Source organism: Narcine bancroftii, chromosome 10, assembly GCF_036971445.1.
Source record: "Narcine bancroftii isolate sNarBan1 chromosome 10, sNarBan1.hap1, whole genome shotgun sequence".
Lineage (NCBI taxonomy): Eukaryota > Metazoa > Chordata > Chondrichthyes > Torpediniformes > Narcinidae > Narcine > Narcine bancroftii.
The window spans coordinates 84,643,629-84,662,056 of record NC_091478.1 but is presented as its reverse complement, the minus strand read 5'-3'; the positions used below and the strand labels follow the sequence as shown (position 1 = coordinate 84,662,056).

The window sequence follows — 18,428 nt, the reverse complement described above, 5'->3', positions numbered from 1 at the left end:
TGTATAAAGTCACACCAGGTATCTTCTGTTAATGTATTGTCTACCTTGTATTTCCATGTCCTGCTGCATCGAACATCTGAAATAGAAATGTAGAGCGCAGCAAATATTTAGTGGAGCTGTCAGTCTTTGTGGAGAGAGACACTTATTTAACATTTTGCTGATGTTCTTTCTTTGAGATGAATGGAAATGATCAACCTATAAGGTTACCACTTCCTCCACAAATGTTAACTGCCCCTGCTGAATAATTGCAGCATCCACTGGTTTTTTTTTATATAGGTAGACAAAAGGTCAGCCTGGAGCAAGCGTAATGGGAGAAGCAGTAAAATTATCTGAAATTTTCGGAAAAATATAGCTCAGATGCTAGAAATTTTAAAATGAGAATGAAGATTGTGAGTGCTGGGCTCAGAAGATTGCAAACTGCCCGATCAGAAGACAAGGTGGTGTTCCTTGATTGTGTGTGGTGCCTCATTCATAGAGAACAGATTTGTATTTTGGTATTGCAGAGCGTGGGATTTGATAAGTTGAAAGCCCAGCCATCATTGATCGATAAATTAAGGTTAGAAAGTACAAGAGGCTAAAGCTGAAAGAGAAATCTTAGAATCTTCTGAGTTTTTCTGTCTACAAAACACAAAGATGTATGTTTTTTCATACTTACCAATACTTGTTAAATGTTCCTCAGTGACTCACAGGCAAAATGAACCATATTCAGGGTGGATTCCTGTCATCAATGTTGGCTTCTCCAAGTGACATGAAATTTTACCCTTTTGATTTTATTACTTTGAATCACTTTATATGAATAACATTGACTGTCGGAGTTAGTTCAATAACAAAAAAAAAAGCAGGAAAGGAGATTGAGAAGGGAAATTTAAAAATCAGCCTATCTTTAAGAACACGCATTGCAAGAGGTCTTATAATTATTTATCATAATAGAAGAATCCAGAGATTAATTATTATATATCTTTTACTAATTTTTATCGACTGTTTCAAACATGACCAATTTACAAAACATTTGGATATTATTTGCCAGTGGTGTTCAGACAAATAGCCAGATTCATCTTATAGGACAGGACATGCACAGAATGAATGGTTGTTCAATGTGATGAGCTCTCCTCTAGGTTTCACTAATGTTTGAAATGAACTCTTTTACATCAGTGCATTTGTACAGTAAGGTAGTTTAGATGTTAACATAGACCCTAATGAAAACAGAGCCAAAGTTTTGGCCAACCCTTGCTATCCATCTGGCTAATATTAAACCCGAGTATCACTAACAGAGCTGGGCCATAAATTAGAATTTGCAGACAAGAGAAGTAGTTAAAGTATCGCATGGGTGAGAATTATTGTGCATTGAATGATGGAGCCTATACGCTTGAGTAAAATTCCTTGTTAGCCAGGACATCTGTGAGTGTAATAAACCATATTTTTCTTTTTAAATGATCTGCCCAAGTATACGTCATTGAGAACAGATGAGAAGTGACATTCTATTTTCTGTCAGCTGTGGTAGTTATATGATCAGTGTGAAATACCCTGAAAAATGGTTTGATGATTGTAAAATGTGCTTTAAACATTTATTGTGCATTTTCATTAATAGGACTGCTTCTTTAACAGCCAATTAGCAGTTCTTGCAGGACTGTATTTGTAGAAGTCTTTGTGTTAGACTTTAAATAGCCTTCTGGAGACTGCAAGATTTGATCTTTAAGTGGGAAAATAAGTTTTAGATGATATATTTTCACAAGTCTATTTCCAGCATGCTGGCATTGAGGACTGGCATTATTCCTATTCCAGAATATTGATCTTGGCACTCTGACATTAGCACTGGCTAGAAGTCGAGTCTCAGCTGCTATTAAACCTTTGACCTGTTAAAGCTTGGGAATTCGAAGCAGCATCTCTGTTGATCTCTACTTGCCTCAGTGGCATTTGTGCATGACTAGACCTAACATTAAGGTTGGATCTGAACTCCACTAATGTGGACAGACACATAAAGGAATCTCTCTGGAATCAAATCACTTTAACATTGTTTTCCATACCATTTTTGATGAAGTACACTCCTAGTGATGCGAACTACTAAGCCACTGGCCCATGCATATCATGCCAAAGCAATCTCCACTCAATATTATTGTCTCTATAGGCAAGTCTTCCAATGATGAGTTTCTGCACTACTGAGATGGAGTTTTGGTATATGGACTAAGAAAGTCAAAAGCAAGATCAGTGACAGCTGCGTGCGTGCGTGAGTGTGTGTGTGTGTGTGTACACAAAATCAGAAGGAGCTGGATGGAATTTCCTGAGGTGTTTCAAATGCAAGAACCAACATAAATTTCATTAAGGAACTTCTAAGAATAAGCATTTTCATGGGCATGACATGGAATGGCTGGGAACATTACCTCCCACCTGAGTGCTTTTGAGTGCATAACCTATGCTTGTTTGCAGGCTCAGATCCTCATAGGAACAGACTTTGGCTTTTTAACCCCTCAAGTTTGTTTTATTATTTAGTGAGTTCATGTCTGTCAATTATGTTAATCTATCTTTGACTTATTTCCTTTAATAAACCTGAAAATTGATACAGCATCAACTGCTTTGTTTCTAAAATTCTCCCACCTTTCTTATGTAGATGCATTCCTGAGCAAGAGCCACAAGGATTTTCATTAATGAGCATCTTTAACTGAAAAAATGTTATAGTAGTGTTGTTCAACAAAACACCCAAGTCACATTTAGTAGGCAGATGAGACTCAAAAGGAAGAAAGATGCTGAGAGATTCAGGAATGGAAACAGGAGAGACTGCCTGCTGAATATGTGACTGTTAGTGGTGAACAAATTAATTGCGGGGTGGGGGAAGTTAAAGTTTGAGAATTTGCACGTCTTGCGGCATAATGTGCTTGGAGGTAATTAGAGGTTATCTGGTGGAAACGATGTCACAGTGAGTTTCTTTTAAAAAATGATATTTTACAATTGCTTAACCAGGAAACACATACGATACGTCAGCAAGAACAGGTAGCAGGTGAGTGAGGCGGTGTGGATTTGAATATGCATTTTAGGTGACCTCAAGTGAATGTAGAAAGTAAAGGGAAAACCTGGACAGGGTAATAAATGGTCTGTTTCAAACGGTGGTCAGGGATAAAGTTAATGTTGATGGCCGTGGGGCAATGTAATGACAGTCTACATGTATGGCTCTAGTCATTCTGATTGTTTGTTGGAACAAATATCATTAAAAACAGTACTGGATGTTAAGCAAGCTGCCAGGAACTTTAAAGAGAGCAGAGGGTCATGAGAGTTAAAAGAAAAGCAGCATGTGGAAACAGATGCCATTTTTTAGGAAAACATTGATAGATGAGAATTAAGAAGGAGTCAAAGATAGATTCCTGGAGAACACCAGAGTTAACAATTTCAGGAACAAATTGAAGCTGGAATTGGAAAAATAGGAATGGAACCAGAGACAAGTAGTTCTACTTAGCTTCAGAATGGTGGGGTGGTAATAGCAATTGCCACAGACAGTTTACGGAGGATAAGCAAAGAAAGATAACTTTTGTTCTATCTTATAAGATGTTATTTGTGAGTTAGTGCAGAGCCTTTTCCTTGGTATAGTGTGATCATAATTAGAGTTATTCCAGGAGTTCTGGGTAAAGTGGGAGGCAATGACATTTCAGGCAGTTTAAAGAGGGAAGTGAATTTTGAGATGGAGTGATAATTGGTAAGGATGGAGGTTGTGGATGTGCAACAGAAATAATTTCTCTTCATCTATTCTATTGATGCCTCTTAATTTTTCAAATATTTTCATCTCAAAAAAAATGGCCTGTTTCTGTGCTCCATGTCTAAATTTAAAATTTATATTTAAAAGTTATGTTAAGATTTGGGAAAGCCTTAGAAATCTAGATAAAATGTATAATGAAACAGAGCTCCTCTATATAAGTCACATACTATAAACCATTCTGTTCGGGAGTGGGGAACGTGCGCCAGAGTGTGCCGATTACATGATTTTAAATAAAATTAAGTTGCTGTCCCTGTCTAGTTGAAAAGTATTACATAGGTTCATAGTTCCACAGTACAGAAACAAGCACTATCGCCCAATTTGTCAATGTTGACCAAGTTAGTCCCATTTGCCCATGTTCAGCCCATATCCATCTCAACCTTTCCTATCCAAGTTCCTGTCTAAATGTCTTTTGAATATTACATTTGTCCCCACTTACTCTGGCAGCTCATTCATTCTTCTGATTCCATATCCCCATCACCCTCTGTGTTAAGATTGCCCCTCAGATCCCTTTGAAATCTTTCCCCTCTACCTTAAACCTATGCCCTCTAGTTTTAGATTCACCTGCTCTGAGGAAAGGACTATGACTTTTTATATTTTCTATTCCTTCAATGAATATATAAACCATCATAAGATTTGCCCCTGGACCTCCTACTCTCCAGGTACAAACAAATTCCCGCCTATCCAGCCTCTCCTTTCTGCACCCTTTCAGATTAATGATACTTTCCTTATAGCTGGGTGAGCAAAGCTGCACACAATACCTCAAGTACAGACTCACCAACCTCTTGTACAGTTGTAATGAACTCAATCCCTTGAACAAGAGAAGTAGTTCTCTTGAACTCAATGCCTTGAACAATGAAGGCAAGCATGCAAAGCACCTTCTTCAACCACCTACCTATTGCCTTCATCATGCACATTTTTTTGGATAATTGAGCATAGAAAACCCCCAACATTCACATAGCTTTATAACGCAATTTTGTATGTAAGGCTGTGAAACTTGCTTCTAATACTGTATTGCATTGAAGTCAGTTTTGGAACTGGGAAATACCACCATTTAAAAGTGGGGCACTGCCATTTTATCCCTTTGCTCATTTCCCACACTCATTGAAATAGCGCACACTTCATTTTGATGACGCCTGTAATTATTGATGTTAAATTTCTGAAAATATGATTTTACTTCTTTTATAAAATGTTCAATTCATTGAATCCTGAGTGAACACAATAAATTTATTGTAAATCGGTGACTATTAATCAGGATTCAATTAAGGTATAAATTGCTTGGATAATTACTTTTTGAAATTATCATTATGAAATTATGTGAATGGGAAGATATCAACTCCAAAAAGATATTTTTATTTGGCAATACCTTCTCCCAGGTTTGAAATTTACTGATTATTGTGTAGTGCAGAATGTTTCAAGACTTTGTGCTAAGAGAAAGTCTGAAGTAGCCCTAAAACTGCATTTTACAGGAGTTGGAATGTGATGTGTCTGTAGAAGAAGACAACAGGCAGGAGTGGACATTTACTCTGTATGACTTCGATAACAATGGGAAAGTCACCCGTGAGGTAATCTAAACAAATGGCACATCAGCTTTACATTTTATTATATTTAAAAATATATTTTTAAATACTTGTCTTAAAACATTTTGTTTCAATTAAATGTGAATTGTAAAGTCATGCAAGATTGTCTTTTGAATGCAGTAGTGAGTTACTGAGAATTTACAAGGAGATTGGTCTGGTTCAGCATAGATTGCTGTTGGTTTTCAGCTGCATTTGAGCAATTTTCATTTTCACACAATAGTTAGTAAATATCTTCTTCCTACACTTACTTTGTTGAATATTTATGAACACTGAAGCGCAAAGAAGTTTATCATCACCTTGGTAATTGGTTATTACTCCAGAACTTTCTGAAATTTAACTTGTGTATGAACGTACAATGGGTTCCCTTGTTGACCAGAGAGATGAATGATGATACAAGCCATATTTTGCTCCCTTCATACTACTGCGGCCAAATCATGTTGCTACGTAAGGACTCAAGCTTCTGCTTGGCTTCAAATGCAGATATTATTTGGAAAGTTCTGCTGGAACTCTCTGCGCAGCTATTTAAGTTGGAAATAATTATCACCACGGCAAGATTTCCAATGAAATTGAGCAGATATGCCAGCAGGTTTACCTTGAGAAGGTCATGCAACCCAGTAAAAAAAATTCCAAATGGTCAGAAAATAATAATACTACGGAATAAATTGGATACTTAAAGTGATAAATAATTTACAACAGATTCCATGATTCGCTTAATTTACTATGTCCATTCTGTGTATTATAATGACTAAGGCTCCTTTTCATATGACAGAACTACTTGGCAATATCAACCTAAGTTGGATCTAGGAACTTCTGAATCAGTAACTCCATAGATGTCCAGATTTCTTTTAGATAGACAAACTCGACTACAGTGGACCTTCCAATAATATTTCTCTCGGTGCTGTGAGACCACTGGAAGCTGAGAGATCTCTTATCAGGCTTCTGTCGACACACTGTTGAGAAACTGTATCTCCAGTCATGAACCAAGAGCAATGCAAAGGATTATGCAAAACAAATTAATGAAATAGGGTAAAGGAATATCATGTGCATTTCCATATAATTCAGAAATTGCGGTCAAAGCGCCAATGAAATAGCAAGTCCCTTATTTCCTATTGAGTAACTGAAAACTGCTAAAGTCATTTTCTTTATTATTCCAGAAGAAATTATCACATATTTTGTAGAATAAATTCTCAAACTTGTTTACATTTTTTGAAGGTTTTGTGATTCAATTTTGGCATTATAAGTAAAAGTAAATATTATTCAAAGAAGTGTGTTGACAACAGTCTTGTACCATTTTTCTTGCATTACTCTTATGTGTGTTATATTATGATAGAAAATTATATAATATATATTTCAATAAGATCTCTATCATAAAATCACTCTTTGAAAACCTTGAAGAATTAAGCTTTTGTCATCACATTTTCATTTGTAGCTAAACATTTCATTTAAAATGATATCTGCTCAAAAGACTTTGTTTTTCTTTTGAAGAACACACCCGCACTATGGAGGGGCTTGAAACCCCTAGAAAGCTGTCAACATTTATTTTCAATAATGCGAACCATTGACAAAATGTATTTCTTTCTGTTTGTTTTGGTATTTTTGGACATAAATTCCTTGAGAACAATTTTTTTAAATTCTGTATCTCAGAATTTTTGGTTGGTTGTGATTTGTGAATTCCATATCCCGATCTGTCGTAACATGGGTGTATGCTGTATTGAATGACTAAATAGATACAGAAGAAAATAGCTATCAAAATTAATCTGCTGGAATTGTAGTTAAGAACTAATTCCAATGAAGACTATTTATTAATTATTGGTAACACTAATTTTTATCAACTCCCAATAAAAATCCCTTTAAAACTCTTGTATTTATTCCAGATAAATTGGCAAGTATTATGGATTACACAAAATAATTCCTCTTATTATTCTTTATTCAAAGGACTAATAGATATTGCTTTTGTGATTTTTCAAGATTATTAGTTATCTTTTAATTACCTTCACAGGGACTTTGGTTAAGATAAATGGTAATTAAAATTATAAAGTGTATTAATTTCATGTAAAAAGTTTTGCAATCATGTTCAAAGTGATGTATGTTTATAATTGCTAGAATTGTCTGGTGGTTGCTATGTGACTGTAGTGAAATTTGTAGTACAATCGAAGTACATGTAAAATGAGGAATATATTTCAGGATCAGAATTTATTGTCATGAGCCATGTCCTGAAATTCGTGATTTGTTAAACACAGAGGAAGACTAGCTTTTTCTATTTCTGTAATTTTAATAAATCGAGTGGATATTGCGCTGTCTGTGCATTAAATGCATTCCAATTCAGAGAGCTTTGCCCCATCTCCTTTGTAAGATTGGCTTCTGGAAAAGAAATTCATAAAGAAAAATGTACCTTTCTCATGTCTTGGGATTATACTTTCAGTAGTTTGGTTACAATGCGACCTGCATCTTTAAGAAAACTTCTCTAATTCCAATGTTTTGTCTGCCATTCATGGCCAATTTAATTGCCAGGGTTTTAAAACGGATATTTATATTGAGGTAAATGGCACTCACAAGGAGGCATGAGCCCACATCCCCTGTTCTCAGTTGCAAGTTTCTGTGTCAGATCCAGTGCTACCAATCTTCTCATAATTAATCATTTGACTGCTATATAGAAGTTTTAATTACGTTAATTTTGGAGAGGTTATTGGCCCCAGAACTGTGAGATCTGCAGTGTCCAATCTGAAAACATGCACAAGAGAAGGTTTCAAGCCTTTTCTTAAAACTTCAGTTTGTTATATGATGAAAAATCTGGTGCTCCTTATTTTCTAATCTAAACTAGTTTTCCTTTTGTTTTATTTTTCCATTCCCATCCTTTGCCACCTTCTCTCATTGGCTACGGCTTCACAGCACTAACCCATGAATTACACACAATTCATGTCCCATTGTGAATCTGCTTAGTTACTTCTAATCTTACTTTCACCAAGGGGAATCATTTTGGTAGTTCTGTGTAGCAAAGTAAAACATGTCTTTTGAAGGACTTCCTGATTTTTCTCAGAACGTGTTTGTGATTTTGCAACTGGAGAGTTTCTTGCCCTATTTGCTTTGCTGCATTCATCTGTCACTCATCACTGTGGGATGCCATTCACATTTTTGATTTGAAACACAGTACCTTTCCATCAGTAGATTTTTTTTTACCCACAATTTGATTTCAATGTTGTCGGCAGAAATATTTATTTGCACATGTTTTGAATGAAGCCTTTTTTTTTACTTTAAAGATTTTGCATACTATGAGCATGTGGTTAAGATTTTTTAATTGACAATCATTTTCAAAGTAACTAATATGAAAAGGAATTGGTCTTCTGCAAAGTTAAATAAGTAGATTGGATTCATCATATCATGCAACATTTTCAGGTTTACCGATTGCTTTATTGTCATGTGTATAAGATAGAGTGAAAATCAATATTTTGGATACTGTCCAAACCTCACAAAAAAGCCATCACTCTCCAGTGACCATTTGGATTTAAAAATTCACAGAAACCATGGAAAAAGCAAAGATTCGAGATTAATAAATGACAACAGTCGTACTGGGTTTCTAGCAGATTAATATAACCAGCAAATCAAATTCATTCATCGCGGCTTCTTTCATTGCATCCCAAACCTCTAGCCAGAGCTTCTTCAATACATTGTAAAGCCATAAAAGCGAATAAACAAGAATGTATCAGGAAATTAGCTTATATTTATATAAGGTAATTTGGGCATCCTAAGTGATACAAAAACTAAAGTGTTTTGGTTTAATATTTTTGCAGGATATCACTAGTCTTCTGCACACTATCTATGAGGTAGTAGATGCCTCTGTGAACCACTCCCCAAGTAGCAGTAAAACACTGCGAGTAAAGCTAACTGTGACACCTGATGCAAACCAAAAGAAGAAAGGCAATCAAACATGCCAAACCGGTAAGCTAAAGACTTTTATACCAGCTGAAACCATGTAATTGTAAGTGAAATAAATACAAAAATGATGCAAGCATTGAATAGAGTAGTGGTTCAGGTTTCAACTTAAAGGTCTTTCTGACATGTTGAGTAATTCTGGCATTCACTCTTCATATTTCAATTTTATATTTCAGATTTGCTACAGCTAAAGTATATTTTTTGAATTTTCATTGTTTGCATATGATGTTCAATATATTAACCTCTTCTCCATTTTTGGTAAATAAGAAAAAAAACTTTGAATCATCAGTAATGTGTGAAGATTGATATTTCTGATATCCTATTATTAATTGTCAGTTCACTGAGGTCTGAGAGAGTGGTGTGTGCGTCTCTCTCTCTCTCTCTCTCTCTCTCTCTCTCTCTTTTTATCTGAGCATGTATCCCAGGTAGTGTTGGAGTTGATGGTATGCAACTAAACATTTGAGCCCATGAATTTCTCCTCATTGGTTAAATAAATCTTACTTTCAAAAGATCAATCGAGGTAGTAGATTAGAAATTAAATGTATACAATTAAATAACTGCCTAAGAAATTGCAAGGGATACCGAAGGAAGCTTTTTTATTTTGTGTTTGTAGCAAGCATAATACCACATTCCAATAATGAAAAACAACGTCATGCAAAAATCAGGGAAATCACTGCAAAGGAGAGCGTGCTATTTTTTGAGGTATTAACAGTATTCCCTTTCCAGTGATTGGAAGTAGGACTAATATATTTGAATTGCATAGAAAATTAAGGATTGTGTACATAATGAACCCTTGATTATTAGCTGTTGCACAAGTACAAATTGAATGCATCCAACAGCTCTTGAGGAAACATGAGTGGAAGTGAGGGAATTGTGGCTGGTTTCCCTTTTTGAAGCTTAAGGGAAGATTGGAAAATAGTTCCACTTCTTGGAAGAAAAGCAAGAAATCTGACCTCTAGATTAATAGACATAATAAGTTGGTAGGAAATGTATTGGACACATCAAAATGCTGGAGGAATGCAGCCGTTCTTTTCAGCATGTATAGGATACAAAGATATATTGCTGGCATTTCAGGCCCGAGCCCTTCTTCAAGTAAAAACCAGAAAAGGCAGCCTCATTTATTCATGATGAGGACATTGTCTTCATCCACTTTTCTGCCAACTTCCACCCCAACCTCAAATTCACTCGGATCATCTCTAACAACACTCTCCCTTTCCTCGATCTCTCAGTCTCCATCTCAGGAGACAAACTCTCAACGGACATCCTCTATAAACCCACCAACTCCCACAGCTACTTCCACTATATCTCTTCACAACATGTCCCCTGTAAGGACTCCATTCCATTCTCTTAATTCCTCTGTCTCCATTCCATCTGCACGCAGGATGTGAATTTCCATGCCAGATCATCAGAGCTGTCCTCCTTCTTCAAACAACATGGCTTTCCCTCTACCACCATCAACTCAGCACTCACTCGCATATCCTCCATTACCTGCACATCTGCCCTGGCCCCCTCCACCCCCACACACAACAGGGACAGGATTCCTCATCCTCACGTACTATCCCACCAACCTCCGCATCCAACATATCCTCCTCCTCTGCCATTTCCACCACATGCCACGGAATCCCACCAGTAGACACATATTCCCCTCTCCACCTTCTGTAGGGACCAGTCCCTCTGTGACTTCTTTGTCCACTCTTCCCTCCCCTCCAATCATCCTCTTGGGACCTACCCCTGTGACCACAGGAGATGCTCCATTTGTACCGACACCTCCTCCCTCAGCACCTTTTGGAGCCCCAAAGAGTCCTTCCAAGTGAACCAACATTTCTCTTGTGAATCTGCAGAGGTCATCAACTGTATCCGGTGCTCCTGCTGTGGTCTCCTCTACATCGGGGAGACTGGACGCAGACTGGTAGATTGCTTTTTTGAGCACCTCGGCTCTGTCTGCCGCAATAGTGTGGATTTCCCAGTGGTCACCCATTTCAATTCTCCATCCCCTTCCCTTGCCAACATGTCTGTCCATGGTTACATGTGTAGCCAGACTGAGTCCACCCATAAATTGAAGGTACAATACCTCATCTTCTGACTGGGCACCTTCCAAGAGGAAGGCATTAATATTGACTGGTCTCCCATTGTCTCTCTATTTCCTACCTCCTTTCGCACAGACATGATCAATTCTGCCTAATCCCTTATCATGTTGGTCTGGATTCCTCCCCCATTGTTTGAATTCTGAAGCTTTCGGATATATCCTGCTTTTGCCTCACTTGAAGAAAGGCTCAGGCCTGAAACGTCGGCGACATATCTTTGTCTCCTATATATGCTGAAGAGACCATCTGAGTTCCTCCAGCATTTCGGAGAGTTGACTGCAATTACAGCATCTGTAGCCTATCGTGTTTCACTCAAAATGTATTAGAGTCTAATGGAAAGGAAACCATTTAAATGCACTTAACAAGTAACAAATGATGATGAACAGGAGGCCATTTGTCCAAATAAAATTCTTTTGAAGGAATGCTAAATTAGTTTAAATATTCATAAAAATGATATTTATCTAATCTAGATGATAAATTGAGATAGTGGAGTGGATAAATAACTGGTACAATGTTGTGGTACGCTGTGAAGCCAGTGCTCCACTGTTAGGTTCATCATTACATGTGCTGATTATATTAACTTTGAATTGCATTGCTTGTGAGAATCTGTACAACTTAGAGCTGTAAAATACGAATGTACTCATTTTTCTCCTCTTACGTAGATGTTAACAGTCCATGGCAAAAAGCTGATAACAAATGTGTGGAGGAGTCAAAGAATGCAGAGAAAAAAACTCGTACTCCTCTCAGGTAAGAAATGGACTAAGTTCAGAAATTTTGGCAAAAAAACACTTTTCAAATGTTTTAAAGTGACTGAAAATTGTTTATGGTATCCTGTGTTTACAATTTAATGAACAAAGAATTCGGTAATCTTTCTTTCAGATCTTGATGTAAGTTATCTTAGTCTGGAAATTAGATAATGTCTAGCTATGCAATTAGAGAGGCACTCACCATAGAGTGATGTATGTTACTGGCCATTTCCAGGTCATTCTGCTTCAGTCTAGGAATGTGACCCTGCACTTCCTCGCAGGAGAAGTGTTTGCTTGACTGACTTGACTTCCAGATCAAAAAATGTATCACTGTTATGGAATGCTTCTTTGGAGTATGAAGTAGAAGTCAGTGCAAGCCGTTGGAAGATGAGTTGTTGAGCAGAGCACTGGATCACATAAGAATGCAGGACTGGGACCCCAATGAGCAAATCATTTAGCTTCTGTCATCTCTACTCACCTTCATTATGTTATCCCTCTACCAACTCCCTACCACCCCAGTTTTCACACATCCACCAGATTCTTTCCCCAATCAAACTTTTTTCCTGATTAACTTTGACAAACCCATCCTTCCCCCTGGCCCAATTCAGATCAATGACCCGAATCCCAGGTCTCCCTGAACCTGCCCTCCTATTCTGGTCATTCTACCTGATTGCAAACTAGACGCCCCCATCTCCCTGAGCCCCCTGTCTCTCCTTCTCTCTCACTGCTGACACCACTTTACTCTTGGGAGGCACATTTCCATTCGTGGGGAAATGCAACCCTTGCTCAGTGAGCTTCTGGAGGTTACTGTATCTCACAGAGGTGGTTTTGCAACTGGTGGATGTTGTATTGTCACTACTGTTTCTAGATATGTGATAGAGAAATTTTGTTGTTACCATTGTTCCAAAAAGCATCACTTCACAATTTATTGGGAATGTATCCTCAACTTAACTCTTTGTGTTGGAACTTTAAATAGATCTTGCTGCTGCGCTTTGATTGGATGCAAAATGTTGAGATGCATAAACTTAAATAACTTGTTCTTTTTCTCAGACGCCACAACAGTGACCAGCATCCACAGCAGAATGACTGCCATGAAAACTGTGTTGATGAGAACACAGAAAGGAGAAACCACTACCTTGATTTGGCAGGGATAGAAAATTACTCTTCAAAATTTGGACCAGGTACATTGGAGCAGTTCAATCCTATAATTATTTTTGGAAATAATAATGCTGCTGTGGTTTATTCTCTCTTTTCCATTTTTTTACTTGTCTTGAATGTTTAAACAGATTTTTTCTTAGAAATTGGATAGTTGGAACTTTCTTCTGGGTAGGCCAGTCGACATAAATATTTCACAAAAGGTTGCAGTTACTGACAAAGTTAGTTACAACCTTTGAAAGAGGGAGGTTTTAATGTTCAGCTGTCGGCAGGTCATCCAGCTGCCCCTGATTTTCAGTGGAAGTTGTTAAACTTTCGGTGGCTAGCTCTACTGATGTAAAGGGGACTGAATGGCCTGAAACAAACTGTTTGAAAGTGACCGTGAGTGCAGAGGGAGTCTTGGAAAATCAGCTACTCACATTATCTGTCTCCATCTTCAGCCACATGGGCAACAAAGTTATTGTAGTGGTTAGCAGAATGTTATTACAGTGCCAGCCACCTGGGTTTGAATCCAGCACTGTCTGTAAGAAGATTATACATTATCACCATGAACTGCGTGGGTTTTCTCCCACCCTTCAAAAAGCATGGGTTGGTAGGTTAATTGGATGGCATCAGCTTCAAGGGCCTTGTACACTGTGCTGTTTCATTAAAATAAAATTTCAATTTTAGTCTTTCTCTCTTTATTTCAACAAGCAAAGTCCCAAAGTTACACTTGAATCTTCAAACTAACATGACACTGTATTAAAGTGCTCGTAATTGGGAGCATTTTAAACCAGAAGGTAATTTGGTTAGAGATAGGACATGGAAGCAAATCTCCACTGACAAGAGGCATCACAGTAAAGAATGTAATCTACAGGTTGCATACTCTGTGTTGTCAACACTGGGACTTATTAAGAACATCTCCAAGAAATGTGTCCCAGAGCACTATTGATCAGAGGGTTTGAAATAAACCAGATGAAAAAAAAAGAACTGAAGGTAAATCACACAAAGATAAAAAGACATTTAATTTAGAGGCTGATGCAAGTTCAATGCTAGTAGTATGAAACCTTTACTTGCTGTGCATTATTAATGCAGATATTTTATTTCACAGGTTCGCCTCCTGTGGTTTCTAGAAAGGAAGATCATGTGAAGATTTCTCATCAAGCTAGATCCCGCTCCCATGAACCTGAGGTCCTTCACAGTCACCACAGGAGATCTCAAACCATAGATCCGGGTCACAGTCATCTTAGCCATTCTTCATACAACCGAATGATTGAATTGCAGCAAAGACTACGTAATCAGGACATTGGCAAGCACTTCGTTAAATCTCCCAAAGCTCTAAGCAAAGATATGATGGCTTCAGGGGCAACTGGAAAAGTTGGAAAGAACAAGCCATCACAGAGCCCACACATGCCAATGGCTGCAAGTCCAAATATTCCATGCCTGCCCATGCAACTCAATCAACAGCATCAACAGACCCATAAGAAACACAAGCAGAGGCCTAAAGAGAGCCACCAAATGTTTAAATCCTTCCAGCCCTCTTCAAGAGTAATAGAGCAGGAGCACGTGAGGGATTTGCCCTCACTTCTGCTCTATGAGGGGCATGTTGGTGGGATTGTTCAGAGACATGAACATTATCACCACCATGAACATCACCACCACTACCACCATTTCTATCAGACATGAGCGGAGCACTTGAAGGGAGATTTCTGACTGGATTTTGTGACCACTGATCTAGACAGTATTACTAATATTAATTATAAGATGAGCGGTTCAGTAAAAGCTAATAACGTGAAGTGAAACTAAAAGACTTTTGAACAGCCGGCTACCTCTAGTTTTAATTCAAATTTTATTTTCTTTAACCTGTTAAACAGTATTCAGCTTTATTGATCTGAATACCTGCAACTTTTTCATGTGGTCTAGACTTTCTGTGATATATTTTCTGTATTAAGTTTCACATGCCAACTCTTCAGTTACTACGAGACTTGCTGTTAATTCTTTGTGGACTCAAATTTTTGCTTCAACCTTTTGAGAGGAAATCTGGAGGAAAGGAGCTGAAGAACTGCTGGATGATCCATAACATGAGTGCCATTTTTGATCCAAATTTTTTCATTTATTTGGTTGCTTAAATTCAGTAATTATGGAAAAAAATATAATTTGAATGCCTTTCAGTTGAACTTTCATGAGTTCTTTTGGAAAACCCAAGACCATGAGATAACTCCCAAATTAACTTTATTCCAACTGTATGTTGGCATTGAGTGAATTCACGAACATATCCTGTGCATATAATTTCCAAATTTCCTATATCAGCTATTGAAGATCAGAGGTTTACCATTAAATATTGGGTGAAATCACTCGTCTATGTGCAGTGCAAACACCAATATGGTTCTCAAATTCTGTCAATCCGGTGCCATTAACGAAGAAAATTTAGATAGACCCTGTAAGATGTGACTAAGTGGCAGAGAAGGTTGGGCACCATTTACATATTTAAGAGAAGTTGGCAAGTATATAACCAATCTCAGGTGCATTTTTTCTTTAAACTGTGGTTTGACTTTTTTTGGCAACACTTGTCTGTTCTGTTAATGGTAGATCCCCTTTGTGAAAGACAGGACTATATATATATTGTATTCATTACTATTTTTGAATGTGTCTCAAAAAAATTATTAAAGTACCATTAGAGTTAATAAGGAGAAGATACCTTACATGAAACAGTGATATGGTGGATTCTGTCAGGAGTTGGATGTGATGAGTCTATTGCACAAATGCAAGGAGGTCTGGAGTGAAGCAAATATCCTGTTCATTCTATGGCATTTTGAGCTCTATTGTAAAGGACTTCTGAAACTACATACTGCTACTGATGAATAATTGTTCAGTCCCATTCACTCAGCAATAAAATGTAACACTGCAAAAGGACCCTTAACACTAGGAATAAGAGATTAATACATTTTTGTTGTTACCAGATACATGAGGAAAAATATGGATTTCCTCAATGAAAGTTACTGCTGATTCTGCTCATGGTTTTGCATTTAAATGTTACATTGCCATGTATCTACCTGCAATGAGAAGCAAATTTAGTTACATCAGCTAATATAATCAAAGCTCATTGCTTTTAAATTGCAGAGTAGACTTTCACTGCTGGAAAATCACGTGATATATTTCTGTCTGAAATTTGGCTTTGTTGCTAAATGCCTATGACATGAAAAAATGGACAGAATAACTTTATCAGTGTTTCGAAGTTCTCAAGAGGTACATTGCTGTGTGAATTGGACTTTATTTCACATCTGTGAAAACATATGGGCACGGAAGGACAATGCCTTGGACAAGTTGTATCATTGCTCATGGAGTGTAGTAGAAAACACTTAAGATTGTACTGTTTTATTTACGGCATCAATCTTCAAGAAAACATTGGAAATACATTTTCAGGATTCTTATGAAGGAATTAGAGGCCACAAACTAGTTTCATTTGGGCTTAGAGTTGAACTTTGTTAGATATATTAAGAGTGCTGTTTGTTTAGCAGCTATTCCCTTCTAAATATTCTTTGTATTTATGGAATATATATTGGACTGAAGATCGTACATCTGCTAAGCATATTGGCTTTTTGTGTCCTAGTGTTTATTCTTAGTAATCCTGTATTATCAAAGATTAATTCAATCATGACTCCATCATTAATATATCTTACACATTTGTGTACATTCCCAATATGTATGTTTTCTGACAGCCACGTATAAGAACAGTATTTAAATTTAAATCTGTATTGAGTACATATTGTACCATTCAGTTGTAAATCTACTTGTATAATGTTCCATTCTGAAAGCACGTTTCTTTTTTGCCGTATCCTTAATTGAATATATCTTCCAATATTTTGTATAGTATATATAGATGGTTTTGACTAAAAGCTTTATTTATTTAATAGTAAATCTGTGCCAACAGAAACCCCTTTTCATTAAAGGTGAATTAGTCAACTATATTGTCCATGAGACTAATTATTTTACAAAGTTCAATAGTACTCCACTTTAGGAACTAGACCTGTCTCCATGTTTTTGACAAAAATGCAAAATCTCACTAATATTTTCTGTGGATTTCATGAGACACTATTATTTTTCATTTACATATTAAAAAATCAAAAAGCTGGAGGAGGGGGATGTAATTTAGTTAAAATCAACTGTGAATAAATGCGATTACCAAGAACTGAGTAACAATGCTTGCAGATTCCATGACTGGTGGATAATTTATTATATTCTAAGGATACATAGCAAATGTGAAATAGTTAAATATCCCTTCACAAAAGAGATGAATTGAACTGCATGTATATGTTAGAGGATGAAATACAAAGTCCTTATGACTCGAAAGTGTATAAGTACAACCATTTGTTTCAATAGAAGCAATTTACAAAATGTATAAAATGCACATGGTAGTAAACGTATAAATGCACGTGGTAGTAAAGAACTTGTCCTTTCTGTATAAATAAATTGCAATCACTTCATGCTTTGCGAACTTGGACTACCAACTCATTTGAGTACACCAACAGGTTTAAGCTGAGAGGGGAGAAATTTAAAGGAGACCCAAGAGGCAAGTTATTCAGAGGAAATAGCAGCGGTAGATAGAACTGCAGCATTTAAATCTGCTTTGGGCTGGCAGTGGATTAGCAAAGGAGCAGGATGCTGGCCAAACAGAATTGACAAGAAGGGCTGAAGTGCCTGTACTACGGTACTGTGTGTATCATTCTGTGCCTTTAAGTTTACTCTGAGTAGAAGATTGGGAGTTCACTGTTTAAGATCAAGAGCACTCATTAAAACCTAACACTCATACTATTTATTCAAATAACCTTAACTCTTGTTCCTGTGCCTGGCCTCTTTATTAAATTAATAAAATTAATGCTAATAATTCTCAGGAAAAAGTGGCTTGAGGGTTTACTGAGAATGAAAGCAAAAGGAAGGTAAATTAATATTAACACAGTACATGCAATTATCTTGTGGTTAATTCCCTTCTTGATATGTTGATAAGAACTGAGCTTTACAAGAAAGTAAATCTCAATGTATTTTCCAAACCAGGACTCTATTATTAATATTATATCCTATTAAAAAAGCATTTAAATTATGTTGCATTTTCCTCATTAGCAAACTACCAAATAATAATGGAATGATACTATCTAATACACAAATAAAGTCGAATACAGTTTGCACAACCATTGATTAGGTCGTGACTGAACCCATT

At 36.9% G+C, this 18,428-nt stretch overlaps 1 protein-coding gene across 4 annotated transcripts in view; it reads left to right on the top strand.

The window, feature by feature from the left end:
- nkd1 (NKD inhibitor of WNT signaling pathway 1) overlaps positions 1-18,220 on the top strand; it is an 88,608-nt gene extending 70,388 nt beyond the window's left edge. For 3 of the 4 annotated variants that reach the window (XM_069901608.1, XM_069901610.1, XM_069901609.1), the window contains exons 6-10: positions 5,209-5,304; positions 9,108-9,255; positions 11,996-12,080; positions 13,130-13,260; positions 14,325-18,220. In XM_069901608.1, coding sequence (XP_069757709.1) covers positions 5,209-5,304; positions 9,108-9,255; positions 11,996-12,080; positions 13,130-13,260; positions 14,325-14,899 — 1,035 coding nt within the window. In that variant the 3' untranslated portion in view covers positions 14,900-18,220. The remainder of the gene's footprint in view (positions 1-5,208; positions 5,305-9,107; positions 9,256-11,995; positions 12,081-13,129; positions 13,261-14,324) is intronic. The other variant, XM_069901611.1, reaches the window with a different exon arrangement.
- Positions 18,221-18,428: the final 208 nt, after the last annotated feature.